The following is a 20,280-nucleotide window of genomic DNA, read 5'->3' as shown; positions in this document are numbered from 1 at the left end:
TTGGCATAATAAATAAACTGTAATAGATAATTTTTTTTTAGGATTGGCTTCATTTTATTTTTTTAAATTTTATTATGTTAATCACCATACATTACATCATTAGTTTTTGATGTAGAGTTCCGTGATTCATTGTTTGCATATAACACCCAGTGCTCCATTCAATACGTGCCCTCCTTAATACCCATCACCAGGCTAACCCATCCCCCCACCCCTTCCCCTCTAGAACCCTCAGTTTGTTTCTCAGAGTCCATCATCTCTCATGGTTCGTCTCCCCCTCCAATTTCCCCCCTTCATTTTTCCCTTCCTACTATCTTTTTTTTTTTTTTAACATATAATATATTATTTGTTTCAGAGGTACAGGTTTGTGATTCAACAGTCTTGCACACTTCACAGCACTCTCCATAGCACATACCCTCTCCAAGGTCCATCACCCAGCCACCCCATCCCTCCCACCCCCCACCACTCCAGGATCCCTCAGTTTGTTTCCTGAGATTAAGAATTCCTCATATCAGTGAGATCATGTGATACTTGTCTTTGTCTGATTGACTTATAATAGATAGTTTTTAAAGTAATAATGACTTTTATTTTTCTTTCCAGACTGCTGGTGAAATTGCAAGAGCTGAATTATAATTTGAAAGTCAAAGTCTTATTTGATAAGTAAGATATCTTTAATATTATCTAAGATACATACACTATTGAAATGCTGGTTTTGTTAACCAAACAAGGACTGATGCACCGGGGTTATTTATAAGTGATCCCAAGAGGGTTAAATTGATAGTTCCCATTCTGGACCCTGGGAGCTTCCCCTAGAGCTGATAGCAACATGCTGGTGCTTTTTTAGACTATAAACGAACGAAAGCATGAGTGTGTTTTATGCTTACGAGCTTGTAATGATCAAGTCTCGAAGCAACCGGGCCTGGCCTACTGGCCCTCCTTCCTCCTAGGGCAGCCCCAGAGGAGAAGGGGCCCTTGGTCAAACACAAGGCTGAAGACCGTGATTCTGCAGCCATTGTGGGGTTGTTTCTGGAATGCAGTTGACAGCATTTTACAGGGACTGTGTGGAGTCTGCTGGATCCACCCCTGTCTCTTCTGGACAGTAGGAACCCAGGAATGGCCAGGATCTCTCACGGGGGTCTAAGTGGAGCCATCCTACTGCATTTTGCCCTGAGACCCTAGACCTGGACTAGCCCTGACCTAGCCACTGGCTCCTCTCCCCGCCCCCACCTTTGATATTTTTTAATGCTTTTGTGTGTGACATACTGGTTTAGCAAGTTTCAGAACCATTTACGATAATCCAAGTCATTTTCCTCTGGTGCTTTGTCTATCCGCTCTGTAACAGTATCCTTCCCTGCACCTTTGTCTTTCCTGCCATCAGCTATGGTGTCTCTGTGTATCAGCTTTTGCTGGTTAACAAATCACCCCAAAACTTAGGGGTTTAAAACCCAAAAGCTTATGATTTCTCTTACTCTGTGAGCTGTAGGTGGTCTTTCTGGTCTGGGTCAGCTTGGTTGTTGCTGGGTGGTCCAGCATGGGCTTGCCACATGTCTGAGGTCCTGGCTGGGATAACTGAGCCCTTCTCCGTGGGGCTCTCGGGGGCTAGCCTGGGCTTTTTCGCATGGTGATGGCATTGCAGGTGGGTACGAATAGCAGGGTGCAAGGCCTGCTGGGGCAAGGCTTGGAGCTCGTACAGCATCCCTCCCATCCGTTCTGTTGGCAGAACCCAGTCAGAGTCACCTGAGGTTCAAGGGACAGGGAAATACACTCGTATCTTTTGAAGGGAAGAGTGGTAGAGATTTTATGGCCGTTAGGCCGTGCTCTGTCTGTCTTCTCTTTTGGTTTCTTAGAGTTCTCTTGTCTTTTCTCTCTGTTCCAGCTCTGGGTTTTCTTCTCAGCTCTGGCAAGGTAGCTTTGTGTCACGCTGTTCCCTTTACTTTAAGTTCTTTCTTGTCCCCCTCCTCCCCCGCCGCCCCCGGAACCGGGGAACATTGGTCACTCACATAGCTGATGGTGACTGTCACTCACAGAAATGTTGAACTTCTAGTTGACCCACGTAACTGTGAGTGTGCTGATCATTTCCAGGCTGTGCCTCTGCCTGACAGATGCATGTGAGCCCAGAACATGACAGAGTCATCACTGCGTTGATGTTAAGAGGCCAGGTTGCTGAAGATTTAACCTCAGATTTAAAGCTTAAACTTGACAGTTTCCCCAAATAATTGACTCTTCTGGTACCTTCCTAAAAGCATTAAAGATAATAGAGAATAAAAAAAAGGCTTTAGCTGGCCCATTGGAAGTTCCCTAGTCTCACAGCAGAGACGGCTCTCCGCTGCCCCGTGCTTAGCTCAGTGCCTGACACAGGGCAGGTGACCACTCAAGAAACAGCCAGAAGCACAGCGCACTCACACTGATGGAGGGTGTGCTCTGTGCTCTCTCACCGTGAACAGCGTACCACTCACAGCATCCTGTAAGGCTGGCGCTGGTAGCACCACACTGTACAAGTGAGAAATGTGAGGGCCGATGGCTTATTTGCCCAAGGTCACTCAGTAATTCTTGGCAGAGCGCGTGTTGGTCGACCCTGGGCTGGGGGGCTGGGGGGGGGGGGGGGGGTGGGGGGGTAATGAAAGGACAGAAAACCCACAGGTGTAGATTTTGTATTGATTTTTTACTTATACATATACTTTTGTATTTTTGTTAAAGCTCGTTTCAAAATTTAAATACACATATATGATTTTACATATGTATATTTCTTTTTCAGAGATGTGAATGAGAGAAATACAGTAAAAGGGTATGTCAAACACTTTGTACTATATTTTACTGTCTTTGTTTGTTTAAAAAGTTCCTAGCCTTTTAAGTATTTCTGCTCTGTATTGTCTAGATTTAGAAAGTTCAACATTTTGGGCACACATACGAAAGTGATGAACATGGAGGAGTCCACCAATGGAAGTCTGGCCGCAGAATTCCGACACCTGGTAAGGAGACCAGTTTTCCCCCTTTTTGGGTTGTGTGTGGCTTAGTAGGACTTCATTTTCAACACATGGCACCCGGTTCGCTGTGTGATGTGGATGGCACCCCCTGGGGAAGGCTTTCTCGAGTGTGCTGCTGACTTCACTAGCTCTTGAGGAATCTTTGTTCCTCCCCCCTATCCCAGGCCTGTTCTGTTGCTGTTTTCTGCCAGTCTCTTCTCCAGAGATACTTTTTAAGAGCGTAGCAATCTTGGCAAAATATTCCATAAACCAGTGAGCACCTCAGTGACCTGTTCTTGGTACCTCTGCGACCTCAGTGATCACTCACTCTGGCCTCCCATAGTTCCCTCAGAATTGATAGTTGCCCCCACATCCTGACCATTCCTTCTCCCCACTCCAGTTGTGGCAGGTCCCAGGAGTCTCTCCTTGGCCCATTCACATTTTCCTTTCTGGTGGTCTTGCCCACGACCACTGCCCCTACCGCTTTGTCTCCAGAGGAGTAGGCCCATTCCTCCAGGCCGTAGAAATCCAGCAAGGGTGGTGCCTTTTACCCGCCTCTGTGAGGTTGTTCTGATGTGTTGCCACTAACCCTTGTGTGCTCCCTGGGCTGGAACCTGCAGGGAGGTTCACTGGCAACAGTTCTGTAAGCCAGCAAATTCATAGTTAGTGAAGCTAGACCTTATATGAGAGCCTCAGTCCAGACGTGGGAGTCTGATGGTACCCAGAGCTGCTCTCAGGGCTCCAGAATGCTTCCTTAAAACTTCAGGGATTGAAGTCCTTTTGAGGGCAAGCTTAGCTGTGCCCTGAGCCTGGGGAGCCTGAAACAGCTAATGAAGCTTAAGGGGGATCATTCAGAAAAACTTGCATGGGGTGGGAGTGGGGGAGGGAGCAGGATGTGAATCCCTGGGACCCTTCCATGTTCGCCTGCTGTCCGCATGGTGTCAGGCTGCTGGAAGAGGGCGCTTATTAGGCTCATGAGCCCACACAGGGGTCATTTCGTGTCTTGTTTTGCACTCTGAAAATCATTTCACATCCTTATTCTTTCTAAACCCTGACTTCAGTTTGATTTATAGATGAAAGTAGCAACTGTGAGCATTATCATGCTGTTTACTAAGGTGGTTTCTTGTTCTATAGCAACTGAAGGAACAGAAAAATGCTGGCACCAGAACTAATGAGGTGAGTCCTTCTCTGTTTTGAATAGTCTCTAATCAGCAGGTGTGTGTGTCCAGGTAGGTTGGCTCAGTGCTCCTGAAGGCTGGGGGCACCTCGAAGAGGGGTTCAGACACGGCAGGGACAAGGATGAGCTTTGGACATGGTGTGTCTGTGCTAACAGTAAACCCCACGGCTTTCATGCTCTGTGCTTGTCAGATGATTTTGCACTCGAAGTCACTGGCCCCTCCCTGAAGCCACAGTGGAGTAGGTATAATGGGCCCATGTGCTACTCACATTTCACAGGCGAACAAAGTGGATCACGGGAAGTTTGTAGGATGTAGCTGAAGGTACATGGGAGTTACTGTGTGAGCTGGAACCAGAGGCCGGATCGGGGCCTGCCATGCTGAAAATGAAGTGTGGCAAGAGGGTTTTCTCACCCCTGCGTTCCCTACCCAGTGGCAGCGTCTTTCCGTCACTTTCCTTTTTACAGCCAGATCCTTGAGAAGGAGTGATGTTTGTTTTTTTTTTTTTTTTTTTTTTTTTTTTTTTTTTTTTTAAAGATTTTATTTATTTATTCGAGAGAGAGAATGAGAGATAGAGAGCATGAGAGGGGGGAGGGTCAGAGGGAGAAGCAGACTCCCTGCTGAGCAGGGAGCCCGATGTGGGACTCGATCCCGGGACTCCAGGATCATGACCTGAGCCGAAGGCAGTCGCTTAACCAACTGAGCCACCCAGGCGCCCAGGAGTGATGTTTGTAATGCATTAAAAAGGGAACTATGGACAGAGGACAGAATGTCTGGCGTTGCTTTGGTTTGGAACGATTTCAGCCCTTGTGCCCACGTAGCAGGCGGCCCTTGCAACCACACCCAGCAGAGGTCGTGAGGAAGAGTGGACAGGCACACACTGCCTAGCCCTGGTTTTGACCTTTACGCTCACCGTGACCTCCCCGGGCGCTCAGTTTCCTCTGCTGGGAGGAGAGAGAGTGGCCTCACCTCTACGGTTCTAAGTTGCTGGGAGGCTCCCATGAGATGATGTGTATGAAGGCACTTAGAAAACTATTACATTTCTCCCTAAACCAGGGACTTGCTGACCTGCCAGGCTTATGCAGATCAGTCCTTTCAGTAACTCATCCCTCCTGGAACGCGTGCGCTGTCCGCCCGTCTGCCTGGGGTTGGAGCGGGGCCGCGGGGCAGCAGGCAGAGTGGCTGAGAGCCGCAAAGCCTCACATCACCAAGAAACCCATTAGAAGCTGCTGTTTCCCTACTGACATTTCTTTCTGTCAATTTATAACCCTGGCCAGGCTTTCAGAAATCTAATCCTTGAGAGAACACGGAGATACAGTAATTAAACCTGGGATACATTATTGAAAACGGGAATTTTTTTTCTGAATTGCACTTGGTTGGGGGTCAGGCTTTCTGAAGCCTGTTGCAGTGCCTATGAGGCCCCGGAAAGTTGCAGGATGTGTGAATGAATCACTGTATTCCTTTCTTTTTTTTCCCTTTTCTCTTTTAAGGGCCCTCTTATCGTTACTGAAGAGCTTCACTCCCTTAGTTTTGAGACCCAGTTGTGCCAGCCTGGTTTGGTCATTGACCTCGAGGTGAGATTTACATGGTTCAGACATGGAAAATTTTATTTTTATTTCTCAGTTTTTGTTTTAGACATATTTACTTAATTGCTAAAAAGAATGGTCTTTTTCAGCTAATACTATCTTGACGTTAATTGAATGGTTCGGGAAGCTAGAGAACCCAATTCAGCTTTAAATGCTCCAGACTAAATGTTTTAGTTGAGATGTCCTATGTTAATTTGTTATATGAAGCAGGGAGACTTATTTTTTAACTGAATGATATAACAAAAATAAGCTACGGACAAAAGAACTTAGTTTTACATTTTTAGTGTTCAAATATAAAATACGTTCAAATTTACAAACCATCCCTTGCTTAGTTTTGATGCTACACAGTGGTCTACAGGTGATATTTATGTGATTCTGATGATATTAAGGTCTTTGTCATCTTTTAGACGACCTCTCTGCCTGTTGTGGTGATCTCCAACGTCAGCCAGCTCCCGAGTGGTTGGGCCTCCATCCTGTGGTACAACATGCTGGTGACAGAGCCCCGGGTATGGAAAACACATCTGCTTTTGCATAGGTGCTAACCAGAGACCCCATCGTCCGGCTTCTGTGCATCTCACAGAGCCCCCTAGGGCCAGATGTTCAGAGAAAAGTGACATAACTCGAGTGGCTTTGTTAAGGATCTTTAGTAATTCTGGAAAAGGGAAGCATATGTATGTATTAGAAGTGAGAATTATGATTTTCCTTCTGTGTGAATAAGCTCAGGCCATAGACTTCCTATAACTTTTACTGTGGAAGAGTTCATTTATTGCTTTTCTTTTAAAAAAGTGTATCTATTTGCTCAACAAGCACACTCCATTCTTAAGTGTGGGTACTCACTGTTGATTAATTACAGCTGATTCTCGTTATGCACTTACATTCTTGAAGGTCACTGTGAACACTGAATTAGCAAATGCCGAACGATTGCTACTGGACCTATCGATATGTGGCCTTGTTTATGTGTGCTTCTGTTTATAAAGACACCGTATCTAATATATCTGTTGATGTATTAACATTGAGCTCATGGCCAACAGCACTGTAGCTCATGCCTGAACTAAGCGCATCTGAGTACAGGTATTTGCTCTGTAAGGCGCCCCGTGGCCATTTTGCACTTAGCAACACCAGACAGCCCTTCAGCGCTATCCTTGCAACCATTTTTTAAAAATGAAATTTTTAAAAAAAAAAAACCCACAGAAAGGCAAAAAATGTGGCACTAAATAGACCTTGAAAAGGACACTTGCTTGTGGTACGAGAGCTGAAACAAGAAGGCAGTTGCTTCGTTTGACTCTCCTGGAAGCATCCATGTCGGGCGACTCCAGTCTTCACCGCTCTATTCATGGCATCCACAAATGACTCCAGAAGTGCCACGAGGAGCCATTTGGGGGTTAAAGTGACTTTGCATGAGTAGGTTGAATTCACGAATGTGAACTTGCACATAACGAGAATCAACTGTGTTTCTCTTCTGTGAAAACTTGTGTGTGTCACAGAAACTAGAACCGAACTCTGGGACAGATTCAGAGTTGAGTGCCTTGCTTGGGACTGACAGCCTGAGCTTCCGGGTATTTTTTTCTCTAGAACCTGTCCTTCTTCCTGAAACCACCATGTGCACGATGGTCCCAGCTCTCGGAAGTGCTCAGCTGGCAGTTTTCTTCTGTCACCAAAAGAGGTCTCAACGTGGACCAGCTCAGCATGCTGGGAGAGAAACTACTCGGTGGGAACTTTTTCCGTATATGAAAATTGAAACTCATAAAAATAGCTCGACTTGTTCCTTTCCCCTCTTTGCTCTCTATTTTGATCAAGGTAGAAGAGTGTTAAGAAAAAAAAAAATCGCTTGGCTTTTCCAGCTGCAGCTTGTTACAGCTAAGTGAGAATTATAGCTCAACCTCGGAAGTAGGTATAGACCTGATAAAAAACTTAAATGAATCATTTCCCAATTATCTCATGTTAACATTACTGAGCAGGTTTCCTAAGGGAAATATTTTTGAATTATGTAAAATATGTTAGTTGTGGCTAAAAGAGCTTCCCTGATGAGAAAGATGAAGTCTTATTAACCTTGGGGAGAAGAAAGTAATTCCCCAGTAAGTGTCCCCAGGGGAGAATAAGTAAGGTCCTGGGGCCACCCGCCGCATGGCATACACCCAAGGCTCTTGCCTCAGTGGTCCAAGCACGTGGAGACCCTGCCCACAGCAGGATGACAGCCTTGGCCAGCAGTTTTGACTGGTTTTGGCAGGGTCCAGGCCATGATAGAGAATTCCCGTTCAGTAGCTAATGTCATAGATTTATTAGTCTTCCACATAAGGAAGTCAAAGACCTACTAGCCTCAAGGTCAAATCTTCAATGAATGGTAGTATCTGAACTATTTCTTTGAAAATCCACAGGCAACTTTTTTTTCCCGAATTTGCTTTCTATACAAAGAATTGTGTATATTGCAAACACCAGTAGACTCTTCCTAACCAAGTAGCTCTCAATATGCCTTCTCGTGTCCACTTAGCTGTCACAGTAGGGGTCTTATGCCATTTAATAAGATGTAAGAAATCACCTCATTCCATTTCCTTACTTGGTGAGAATTAAGACAGATATCTTTTCTGCCTATAATGGCTTATTTGTGGTTCTCTCCAAAGAGAGATGACGGGCTCACCGCCTTGTACGGCCTGGGCTGCTTCAATTTGTGTAGCTGATAACCCCTAGGCTTCCTTCCCCTCTCTCATTTCTCTCACTTGGCTTTTGATCTGCATCAGCCTCCCTGAGCCCATGTCCTGTTTGGAGGAGGGCTGAGGAAAATGCCCAAATAAGCTTGAAAAGTCAAGGGTCAGTGAAATAGATCACCTAGGGGTGATCTTGGTCTTAGTTTGAAGCTTGAGAAAGCTCTGAAGGACCAGTGGGAGAGGAGCCTGCTGAGGAAGGAGGAAGAGGCAACTGGAGATGATCCTGCATAGACAGGGACCAGATGAAGGCTTCTCCAGAAAGCACAATTAGTATCAATGTGTCTGAGAATATCAACCATGTACATGCAGTCTTCCTCTTTTGGGTGTTGGCTCTTTGAGAGGAAATACAAGAGCCATCAGTCTAACCAAAGCTTCAGAGTCAATTTCCGTTTCCTGAAAAAGCTTGTTTTTATTTGGTTAGGTCCTAATGCTGGCCCCGATGGTCTCATTCCGTGGACAAGATTCTGTAAAGTGAGTACTGTCTGGGTTTTCTACGCTCCGAGTTCTCGCTCTCTGTCGAGGTTTTCATATTTTTTGCTGTGGTAGTTACTTATCTTTGTGCTTATTTTGGCATGTTTGTCCCTGGCCCGTGGAAACCCTAGGGCAGGTTGTTTACTTTCCTTCAGTGCAGAAGGTCAGTCTCCAAGTGTGAGTCTGACAGGAAGCGCCTGCGTGTGTGATAACATTCGTTCTATCTGAAATGAGTCTTCCATTTACCCACACTGGTCCCTTGCCTGGCAGCATTTTTGCCCCGTCCATGAGAATTGTGTGCTCTGTGGTAACCTGGATGGCCCAAGGGCCCTGATGAGTTTCCCCAAGCCTGCTCAAGCAGAGGGACCAGTTGGAGGGAATAATCAGACCCCGCTGGGGTCACCAGACAGTGCTGACAAGCTCACGCTACTGGATTTTACTAGTAGGAGGGCAGGTTTTGTTCTGTGATTCACCCTGGAGGTCATTCCCTGGCTGGTTCACTACAGTTTAGAGAAGGAAGCAGAGCCTGGCCCAGGAAAGAGAGAGCGTGGTATCTGCATGCCCATAAGGGGAGGGGCGGCTCTGTAGGGGACAGACGAGGTTAGTTTTGGCAGCTGGGCAGGTTTTGCAAATTAAAATCTGACGGTGGGAAGAGGCATGGTAAGTCACTATTTTGAATTTCTTTGTTCCTAATGTGTGCATTTATACACTTGCAGGAAAACATAAATGATAAAAATTTTCCTTTCTGGCTGTGGATTGAAAGCATCCTTGAACTCATTAAAAAACACCTGCTCTCTCTCTGGAATGATGGGTAAGGATCATTGATAGATTTATTTTTGAAACATAATTTTAGGACACACCCCCTTACTGCAAGGCTGAGACCCGCCTGACCTGGACAGACCTCCTCATTTGACAAGACTTGTGTGCCTCTCACAGAAACGGATGCTTCCAGGCTTTCTGGCTGGTCCGGTTGGGGCTTCATGACAGTGGAACCTCATAAGATTAAACTTACACTCTCATAGTATGTGTATATTCAACACTTAAGATTTTTTGAGCGCCATTCATACATTCACTCCTTCAACAAAAATTTCTTAAGCGCTGACTTGCTGTATTGCAGCTAGGAAAGAAGAAAAACCTTTGTAACTCAGTAAATTGTTTTTATCTGAATTATTCCCAGGGTCAGTTGATATTTCAGCAAAGGCTTTCACTTGTCAGAGGTGCTAGAACATGAAAATATATTGTCTGAGACATTTTCATGGCCTTTAAAAATCAAGTGGGAAAAAAAGGCCATCAAATAAACATAAAAGGCTCATTTAATCCAGCAAGTATTTACTGATCATCTATAGCATCCTATTGGCCCTGTGTTAATGATTGGTTTGCACTTAAGCAGACACGTGTATAAGCGAAATGCTACCTGAACTGTCAATTAAATAGATGTTAAAGCACCCAGAAGGGTCTATACATTTTTATCCTGTGTTCCTTTGTCAAGTTTCGGTAATCGACTTGGTCTGTAAGCTAACGTGAAAACATGGCTGAAGCTCAGAGTGCCTCTTGGATCGCTTTCCGCCCGCAGGTGTATCGTGGGCTTTATCAGCAAGGAGCGGGAGCGCGCGCTGCTCAAGGACCAGCAGCCCGGGACGTTCCTGCTGCGCTTCAGCGAGAGCTGCCGGGAAGGGGCCATCACGTTCACGTGGGTGGAGCGGTCCCAGAACGGAGGCGGTAAGCCCTTCTCCCTCGCGGCCGAGCGCTTGGGGCAGCCGGGGCGCGGGCAACCTAAAGCTTGGCCGCCGCCGAGCCTCGCAGAGAGCATTGAATACATTGCCAGGGAGAGGTGTGTGAGTCACGGCCTGGAGCGCACGGTAGGCATGACGGTGTTCTTAAAAAGACAAGGCCACATTCTTCAATTTCTGTCAGGTTTGTCATCTGCAGGGGGAGGATGTGAGGGAGGCTGACAGGCAGTTTGGGGGAGGCCTGTGCGTGCAGCCGCATTGCGGGGAACCCCACGTGGGGGCGGGCGGGCGGACCAGCTCCCCGAGAGGGGTCCTGCGCACCGGGCGCCGCCCTCGCCCCCACCCCGCCCGCAACCTCGGTTCTCGCTTGGGTTTCTGTTTCGCCTAATGAAGTTGTGGCGGAAAGCCTCGGAGCACCTCCGCACCCTGAAGCAGGTTTCTGGGGAGGAGGCTGAACAGCAGAGATGAGAAAAGGACAGACAACGTTTCTTTTCGCAGTTGCTTCTAGTTTGCGCTCTTTGAGGGGCTGAAGGAATCCGGCGACTTTCCTGCTTTCGGGGGGCAAAGATGCAAAAAACAGGGCCGATTTTTCTTCTGTTTATTTTTTCTCTCCTAATGAAAATGCAGGAAGCCTGGGATCAGGGCCCAGGGTGGGCAGAAGATGTTAGAAACAGCCTTTCATCCTCTCGCAGGGGGGTGCCTTTGCCGAGCTGAGAGATGGAGCTAGCCAAGCAGGAGGCAGAGCTGAGGAGAGCCTTGGCAACCCCAAAGCTTAGGCGGGGCAGCACGGGCTGCAGAGCTCTGGGACGCCCCGCAGAGTCCGCAGTTGTAGGGCAGGGTTCCCAGGGTGCCCAACAGCAGCCTCTGGAGTGTGTGCGGCCAAAACTGAGCTTCGGGATCAGTCAGGATGCAGGGTTCAAATGAAGTCTGGGAATAGGACCACGAGTAAATAAACGGGTTTATCGCATTAAGGATTAGAAGAAAAAGTAGCAAATCGGATCCTTTTGTGTTTGCTTACCAATTTTTTCCGTGTATTGTCATTTATTTTAATAAAAAAATTACATTCTTCAATCCTAAAAGAAAAGCAACCAGAAAATGAGCTTGTTTTTTATTAACTTAATCTGTGACTTGAGCCAAGATGATCCAGTTAGTATTTCTTTGGGTGGGGACATCATTAAAGATGCAGGCTACTGAAGATGTTTAATAAACCTCTTCTTGCCAGGTTTACCAATCTCAGCAAATAACGACAAGTGCAGTGTTGTTGCGTTGCCTTTATTTCTCCTGTTTCTCAGAAAGGATTATGATTTATTTAGAAATGAAGCAGCATGCTGTGTTATAAATCCTATATTGTGATTAGTTCTTACCGGGGGTCACTCAAATCCATAAAGTCTTGCAATGTTCTGTTTCTCTCCTCTGTTGTTTTGGGATAGTCCATGGGACTCACTTAGATCTTCTTCTTTTTTAGAACCTTACTTCCATGCCGTTGAACCTTACACGAAAAAAGAACTTTCTGCAGTTACTTTCCCTGATATTATTCGCAATTACAAAGTCATGGCTGCTGAAAATATTCCAGAGAATCCCCTGAAGTATCTGTATCCGAATATTGATAAAGACCATGCCTTCGGGAAGTATTACTCCAGGCCAAAGGAAGGTAGGTGGGGAAAGTGAATGACCAGCACCCTGATGAGTAATAGCACGGGTGTGCTGAGGTTCCCGTTTCATCACCGTCCAGAGGTTTGCTGGAGCCCGGTTTAGTCACGCACACCGGCCTAGCCGGCACAAGCTTCACCCTTGCTGTGTCCTTCACCCGCCACTTGCTTTTGAATTGCTGTAAGCAGGCTTTCCAAAGATGGTAAAACCCAAAGTATAGTTGAAATATAACATGCTATTTGGCCTGATACAGACAGTAAGAAATGAACAAAGAATTTCTTATTTTAGGAGTGTCAAAAAAAGTCCGTTTCTCGTCTTGTGTATTTATTACATTATTTTTTCCAATATTTTGGCCACCTGATTTATACCAGCCTGTTCCTGTTAAAATTGAGAGATCGAAGGCCCAGGAGAAGCAAAATGGTTCATTCAGGGTGATCTGATGAATTTGTGAGATGATATTATTTCTAGTGATTGTCGTTAAGAGCACTTCTCCGTCTTTGCCAAATTCCATTTGAGATTCGGCTGCTCTGGTTTGGAACATGCCAACAAAGTTAATTATTTTCCAGAACCAGAAATCTCAATATTCATGCAGTTGCTTTGGGAAGAAGATGTGTATGTCGTACCAGCCAGGCTAGGCCCACTAACCCAGATACACCTGGCACATTTTGTGTTCTGGCTTCTGTAGGATTTTAAGCCTGGGAAGGAGAGAGCTCACAGCTTGACTTCTGTCCTGAGCTCTTCGCCCTTCCCTCTGAGTTCTTTCTGCATTCCCACTGGAATGTGAGGTGACCCAGGCAGGGAAGTCACTTAAAGCTTAAAGCTCCAGGACCCACCCGACTGTCAGGGCAGACAGTAAAATTTTGATGAAAGAGAACGTTGATCGTTGGTTCTTGGGTAAGGTCTGCTAACCGAAAGTTGTACCCGATGTGTTTGCTTCTAGCCCCAGAACCAATGGAACTCGATGGCCCAAAAGGAACTGGATACATCAAGACTGAGTTGATTTCTGTGTCTGAAGTGTAAGTGAACACAGAAGAGAGCCATGTTTAAAACCCACAGGCCAGCCCCGCTCCTGGCTGGGGCCTGTTGAAGATGCTTGTCCTTTGCTTTCTCACTGTAGTCGCTGCTGCTGCCACCACAGTCGGACTTGTTGGAAAGATCCTAACTAGAGATCCTGGTGTCACTGCCTATCAGAATTTTACTGCCTTTATACAAAACAAACAAAAACAAAAACCCCAAACACCACCACCACCACCACCCAAGGTTGTATTTAAGTCCCCCCCAAACTGATACTTTGAAAAAGTATAAATAAAATGAACAAAAATGGATCAGAGTGGGAAAGTAGTTATTTTCAATCGAGGAAAAGGCCAAAGTGATGATTGAGATACATTTTTTTTCCGCTTGCTTTTATTTTGTTGTTTCATTTTATAAAAGGTAGACAAAAATTTGGAAAAATCATTGTCAGTTATTTGGCCTGCAGCACTGTCTTGGGGTGAATGGATGTAGCCTTCATGTAAAAACACTCTGGAGCAGCTTTATCTGCATACAAACCTCAAGGTAGGGACGAGGGACTCCCCAGACTTGTCTCTGGAGCTTCTTGGGCCAGCCTGAGCCCTGAGGCGCCGGCCCCTCAGGGTGACGCGCTGCCCGCGCCCGCCCGCACCTTTAACCAGGCAGGAGCGGCGCAGGTCCCAGGCCTGGCTACCTCTCACTCACATCTCTAGAGTCCTGGACGTTTCCCAAGGGGCCGGGCTGGGGACAGGAGCCTCCCGCTATCCGTACTTTTCCAAATGTACTGCGCAAGCGGGTGCACTGAGCCGAAATAAAGATCTCAAGTGATCCTTCCGTCACAGGCCAAAGATGAAACGTCGAAGTTGGCACCACCGGTTTCACAGTCTCAGTGCTAACATTGCCTTTTCCTTTCTCCCCATTTTAGCCACCCCTCTCGACTTCAGACCACAGACAACCTTCTCCCCATGTCTCCTGACGAGTTTGACGAGGTGTCGCGGATAGTGGGTTCTGTCGAGTTCGACAGTATGGTGAGTACCCCGTGGGGCTGGCGTTGGTGCTCACCGAGCAGGTGCGCTCTGGGGCGGGGATGGGGGGCTGCCCAGCAGCCGCTCAGCCCAGCTGCAGGGTCCCGGAAGGTGCCTCTGGCAGAGCCGGCGAGGGCGTTTTAGATCAGCCCTGATAAGTCGGAGCCTGCTGTGCTTAAACAAGCTCCGTCATCACCAGGATGCTTTATTCCTGGCACTCTGCACCTTCCAGAAACTAAATGACATTTCAAATACTGAAAAATTCCACCTCTGCCCTTTGAAGTTGTCCTTGCAGAAATTTCATATATTAAGGAACTACCGTTTCCCTGATAAGAAAATGTTTTCCTTCGACCTGTTATTTCAGCACTGTGTCTGGGTGCAGGAGTGTTATTTTTAGGAAGAGAGAGGACTGATGCTCGGCAGTTAACAACCCTTATGGAGGCTTCAGCAGCAACAGTGGTACAGTTCCACCTGCTTCGTATTTGAGGACTGATTTGGGCTGCTCGCACCTGGGGTGGTCGGGCACTTGCCAAGAGTAGAAGGTTCTAGGAGTGAAAGAGTTATGAGTGTCATGACCAGAATAGGAACAGGGTTGTCCACAAAAGAGAGAATCTACTCCCTCTGGGAAAATGTTTTTCAGTAAATCAAATGGTATTGTTTGCCTGTCGGGCCGAAATCCTTCCTCTTAAAGACTTTTTTTGGTTGGCTGGAATTTTGCTGACACTGTTTAATTTTAAGCTCTTTTCCACGTGAAGCTATTCCAGTCTATTTGTTAAAATGTGTTTACTCCTTTAAAAAAAAGTCCTCCCTGAGTTATTACCATCCTTTCTTCATCAGTTTCTTGTAACTGGTGCCTGGCACAGACCATTTGCTCAGGGGCGAGGCAGGAGGGCAGGGAAGGGAAAGGAGAGGTGGAGAGAGGGTACCATCCTTCAGACACCCGGGGTCCTGTAGCCGTGTGTGCACATGACATCAGTAACACCTTTGAGAGTCAAGTTTCTGGTATGTAATTTCTTTCTTGGTCCTTTTTCTCTCCTGAAGAAGCCCAGGCTCAACTCTTTAGAGACTGTAATTTCTTACACATTCCTGATGGTTGAGAATGAAAAGTCACTTCTGTTCCTGTTGGCAAGTGTAAAATGAACCTTTTCTATGGGCAAGGATGCATCCTCTGGTGCAATGTGGCCCCCGAGTCTGCTATAAAGTGCTTTCTAAGCCTGACTCAAAAATGGAACAAATATAAAGCCCTGTTCCAAGAGTGTAAGATCTGTTAATGGAACCACAAAATGGCTGTGCTTTAGCAAGTTGCATTATCATCACAGCAGCACCATTAATAGGTGAGATTTACTGTGTACCGGGCACTCCACCATAGTGACTTCATCAGTCTTTTACAACCCCCTTCTGAGTTAGCTGTTAGTGTTACTCTGTTTTACAGTGTGGAAAAGGAGCACCCCCCCCAATCCCAAATTGTATAACTTGACTAAGATCAAACAGCTAGTAAATGGTGGAATGAGTATTTGAACCCACCCGGTGAGTCTCCAGCGTGCATACTGTCCACTGTTCTGAAATGCCTCCCAGAAAAAGCAGAGCTTCATCTCATTCAAAACATCCACCGCACAGAAACTATACGCACGGGACTCACTAGGTCTCACCCCAGTTTATTAGGACAAAGGCGGCATGGCCTTTGGATGAGAAGCCCGTGTTTGGGATTCAGAAGTCAGAGTTCCACCTCTGTCATCACCATTATTCCCCTCGGCCTTAAGAAAATGAGATGGATTAGTTGTCTCCATCTGTGCAGATGGTGTGACTTACTTTCTTTGTGTTCTTGGGATGATACTGGGAGAGCGATTTAAATTCTCTAAATAAAGGCCAGGAAATGGACACCCCCCCCCCATAGCCATTCTATTCCAGATGACTTCATTCATGTCATGTGTAGGGCAGAAGAAGTCTGTTTGACACACACACACACACACACCCCACCCCCCTCTCCAGGTTAAACCTTTAGGAGACTGAAAGAGCTAGGGGAGGTGATAATCTGGACAAGGCACTGGCTGGACAAAATAGAAGTTGAATTAGTCCCCAAATTGGGTGGACTCTACTTTGTCTCAGATGATCTGTCCTTAACCTTGGCCATGATTTCCAGTCAGCATCTGCATCTGGCAGGAGAGCATACACTCTGAAACAGAGCAACCTCTCTCAGAGCTGGCTATTTCAGCCACGTCTGCAGCTTGCAGCTCTGGATTAGGGTCAGGAACAGGAGGACCGTAGGCCCCTGAGGAAACTGTCCAAGAGAGACAGAGCACCAGTGTTTTCTGCAGGATGACTTGAGTGTTTGTTTAGTCTGGATTTCCTGTACAATAAACTTCTTCCTCGGACTACGTGAGAACCAGTCTACTCTCCTGCCGGCTTTTGGGCAAAGCTGATGATAACAACAGGAACATTTATTAACCATCCTCTGTTTCCATCTGCTATACTAGGCATTGTACATGGTATCTCATTTAATCCTTCCAGTACATTCTTCTGCTTTGGAAGGACAAAGACCTTGAGATTTCAAGGGGTTGGGTGATAAACCACAGTCACACACGCCAGTGAGAGACGGTGACAGGATTTGGATCTCGGCTTCCTCTCCTTCTCCCTGCCTCTCTCTCTTTTCCTCTCTCCAAAAGCCCACTCCCTTAACTATACATTTCAGCCACACACTGAAACATAGGGGCAAAACCTTCATTGTGCTTTTAATCCAAAATAATGTTCTTACGTAAGAGCCCACTGTGTCCTACCCACCACTGAGCACTTAGGATTAAAAATAATGGACTCATTAGAGAAACAACTATAAATTCTTACAAATTCCGACTCTCCTGTTTTGGTCACTCTGTGGCTTCCTAAGTAGGTATTAAAGGAATTCCCCAAAATCTTAAAGGGCAGTTCCCAAGAGGCTTGCAGTCTAGTCCTGTGTTTTTATTGGTATTCCAGGACGCAAGTAATTTTCTGTTTCAGAGGGCTGTTCTCCGCACTGTAGATTATTTAGCAGCACCCCTGGCCTCTGCCCACTAGGTTGCCACCAGCACACCCACGCCCAAACCGAGTCACAACAATCAAACCTGGCTCTAGACACTGCTGTAGAGCACCTGGCCCGAGGGGAGAGCCCAGCAGGGACATGAGCTAGGAAGTTGGTGGCAGGCTGGGATTGTTTGGACGCTCAATTTACTGCCCCCAAGGTGCCCTGCTCCGGGCAGCTGGGCAGGAGGCACTACGGGGGGAGGGGAAGGGCTTCCTCGTAATTCTATGTCTCTAGTCTGTACCTGAAAGACATTCATTTATCATTCCTACTGCGTGGACTTTAAGGAACATTCATCATCTCCTCCCCCATCCCGTCCTCCGTCTGGCGCACAGCTCAGCACTGCCTCGTCCTTGTTTTGTGGGAGCAGATTTGCCACGTTGCTCTGCCCCCAGACTTGCATAACAGCAAAAAGCTTTGTGCGGCCTGGATGAATTGGCAGAATGAAGCCGGCAGGCTACAGAGGAATAATCCATCAGCTTAGATGACATAAAAGGTCTCGATTACTCTGGGAAAAAGGATAAACAGCACATGCTGAAGGCTCTCTAATTCCATGGTGGTTATTTGCTGTGGAAGTGTCTTCTTGCTAACCCCATTGTAGAACCAACAGGCCGAGTTAGAGATGTGGATCTGCATTTCACAAGAGCTGTGTAATAAACTTAACCACATTTTATCTTTTTACAGATGAATGCAGTATAGAGCATGAATTTTTCTCATCTTCTTTGGCGACATTTTTCCTTCCCATCTGTGATTCCCTCCTGCTACTCTGTTCCTTCACATCCTGTGTTTCTAGGGAAATGAAACAAAGACGAACAAATTTGCTGCAACCTGTTGATAGCAAGTGGATTTTTCCCTAATTCAGAAACGTCTGTTACTCTGAAGGGCTTCATGCATCTTATGAAAGGTAAAATTGAAAGGCCCTCTCCATAGAGTGGGTTTTACAAATGAACAATATCCAGATACACTGAAAACATCAGGGCTAAAATGAGAATCCTCGGGGAAGGGTGAGGAGTTGAGCAGCACTTAAAATGCTGTGCACAAAGTCAGTGCCCAACTGTTACAGGCTGTTGGATAGATCACACAGTTATTTAGGGAACTTCTTGATGTAGGATTGACAGATTTCTATTCTGGAGAATTCTTATTTGTTCCCTCTGCTTTAAGTATGGCTGGAGGCTTTCCATTGGTTTACCTGTGAAATCGTTCAAAGCTAAGTAACGCAGAGTTACATCAGCTGTTTATCAAAGGTAGCCATCCTGTATCTGGGCAGGGGGTAAAAGTTGTGTTCTTTATTTTACTACGTTTTCCACACTGGCCATTTAAAGCTAAAAGCAAATTCTCTCCCTTGGGAGAATTAGCTTTTCTGTTTGTTATGGCTTTGTGATACTGGCTAATATTAGTGGAAGGAAATACGTTTTCCAGACTCTTGAGTAGTTTTTGTCTGTTTAAACCTTAGTATCCAAAGCTGAATATATTCCGCCTTCATCCTGGTCACTAGTAAATGAAATTATCTTCACATCTCTGTCAAGGGAACCAACTCTCTCAAGACAAAAATCCTGTTACTCTTCAAAAAGTTGTAGTTAACTGTAGATGTAGGCCAAATCTAGAAATTTAATTCATGTTTCTTAAATGGGTTAATGTGTCTTTATTGTTATTAGCTGGTAGTCTTAGTCATAAAATTTTCAAATTGAGAAGAAAAAATAGTGACTGACAAGTAATTAACCAGAGATCATATGAGAATCAAACAATTTGAAAACTCGTCCTGTGTAACTGCATTGAGAATTGCATGTTTTTCACTGATAAATGTGTGTTTCGGACAAATACATTTGCAAATGGTTCCATTAGCTCTCCTGTGCTTTTTCTAGACTGCTTTCTGGTGTTTCGTGAAGCGTATTCTGTTACCGTCTTCCTTCACTAGCACTGACACCACCCACGTGGCTTAGCGGGGCGGGTTCAGCAGGGTCCTTCCACAGAACGTTCGCAGACTGCTGTCTCTGTAGCTGCGCCTTCATTTCCCCACCGTTGCCACCATGGTTCTATTAGTACGTAAATGCCATGTTTTTTGGGTGGGGATAAACTTTTCTCAAAGTCTATTCTAAAATTTAAACTCTACGTATTGCATTAAATATAATCTGCCCGTGGTGCTCTCCTCCTCTCAGTTTTTATGTAAGAACACATGAACCTGACTGGCTTTGCATTGACTTTTTAAGTTGAAATGAGGAAGGAACAAAGAAGAGAACATTAAAAAAAATAGTGTTTCTAATTGTCGGCATTTAACTGCTGGTGTGTTTTGGCCCTTTGAGAACAACCTGGCGTGGTTTCGTTTTATCATGCCAGACAAGAGATTTTGGTTACTTTTGAGAAGTACTGAAACTCTAACGTTAGTCTCTTACAAACAACTTTGGCGTAAAGATTTTAAAAGTTACTGGCATTATGTGTAGGTTTGATGTTTTTTCTCATGTTTTTCTTACTTATGCTTAGACATACAAACATGTGAGTCCTTATTTTTGATTAAGGCTGATAACACCACGTTCCTGAGCACTGCCCTTTCTTAACCCGCTTGCAGTCTGAACTGCTGTGGCCGATGGGTCAGTCAGTGGAAGACAGGCAGGAAGCAGTATTGGAATGAGCTGGAGTGCCATGAAAAGCAAACAAAGTGCTTTGGTCTTGCTGACCGCAGCTGCCTCCAAATGCCCAAATAATTTGGCAGTTAGTTTGAAATGTATTTTGGTACTGCTAATAGAAGTTTCTAACTTAGAAATACATGGCAAGTGGGACTCTGACTTGTCTCCAAAGCCACATCTCAGACCCACATCCCAAGATTAGAGGAGCTCTTCCCGAGGAGTCACTGTGCCCACGTCAAAAGGGGCCATTTTTCTCCAAAGGTGTTGTAAGCTAGAAAGCCGTGGCCTTCTCAAAGTAAA

General features: G+C 45.9%; 1 protein-coding gene across 3 annotated transcripts in view; it reads left to right on the top strand.

The window, feature by feature from the left end:
* Positions 1-20,280, top strand: part of STAT1 (signal transducer and activator of transcription 1) — a 47,585-nt gene that overhangs the window by 17,470 nt on the left and 9,835 nt on the right. For 2 of the 3 annotated variants that reach the window (XM_027588927.2, XM_027588928.2), the window contains 14 exons: positions 598-657; positions 2,753-2,782; positions 2,873-2,966; positions 4,095-4,136; positions 5,626-5,709; positions 6,129-6,227; positions 7,294-7,429; positions 8,845-8,894; positions 9,611-9,705; positions 10,468-10,613; positions 12,090-12,275; positions 13,215-13,290; positions 14,208-14,310; positions 18,044-19,200. In XM_027588927.2, the coding sequence (XP_027444728.1) occupies positions 598-657; positions 2,753-2,782; positions 2,873-2,966; positions 4,095-4,136; positions 5,626-5,709; positions 6,129-6,227; positions 7,294-7,429; positions 8,845-8,894; positions 9,611-9,705; positions 10,468-10,613; positions 12,090-12,275; positions 13,215-13,290; positions 14,208-14,310; positions 18,044-18,058 (1,216 nt within the window). In that variant the 3' untranslated portion in view covers positions 18,059-19,200. Of the gene's footprint in view, positions 1-597; positions 658-2,752; positions 2,783-2,872; positions 2,967-4,094; positions 4,137-5,625; positions 5,710-6,128; positions 6,228-7,293; positions 7,430-8,844; positions 8,895-9,610; positions 9,706-10,467; positions 10,614-12,089; positions 12,276-13,214; positions 13,291-14,207; positions 14,311-18,043; positions 19,201-20,280 lie in introns of those variants that run through there. The other variant, XR_003519048.2, reaches the window with a different exon arrangement.

This window comes from Zalophus californianus, chromosome 3, assembly GCF_009762305.2.
Source record: "Zalophus californianus isolate mZalCal1 chromosome 3, mZalCal1.pri.v2, whole genome shotgun sequence".
In the NCBI taxonomy this organism is placed as follows: Eukaryota; Metazoa; Chordata; class Mammalia; order Carnivora; family Otariidae; genus Zalophus; species Zalophus californianus.
This window is presented reverse-complemented; position numbering and strand designations above follow the sequence as displayed.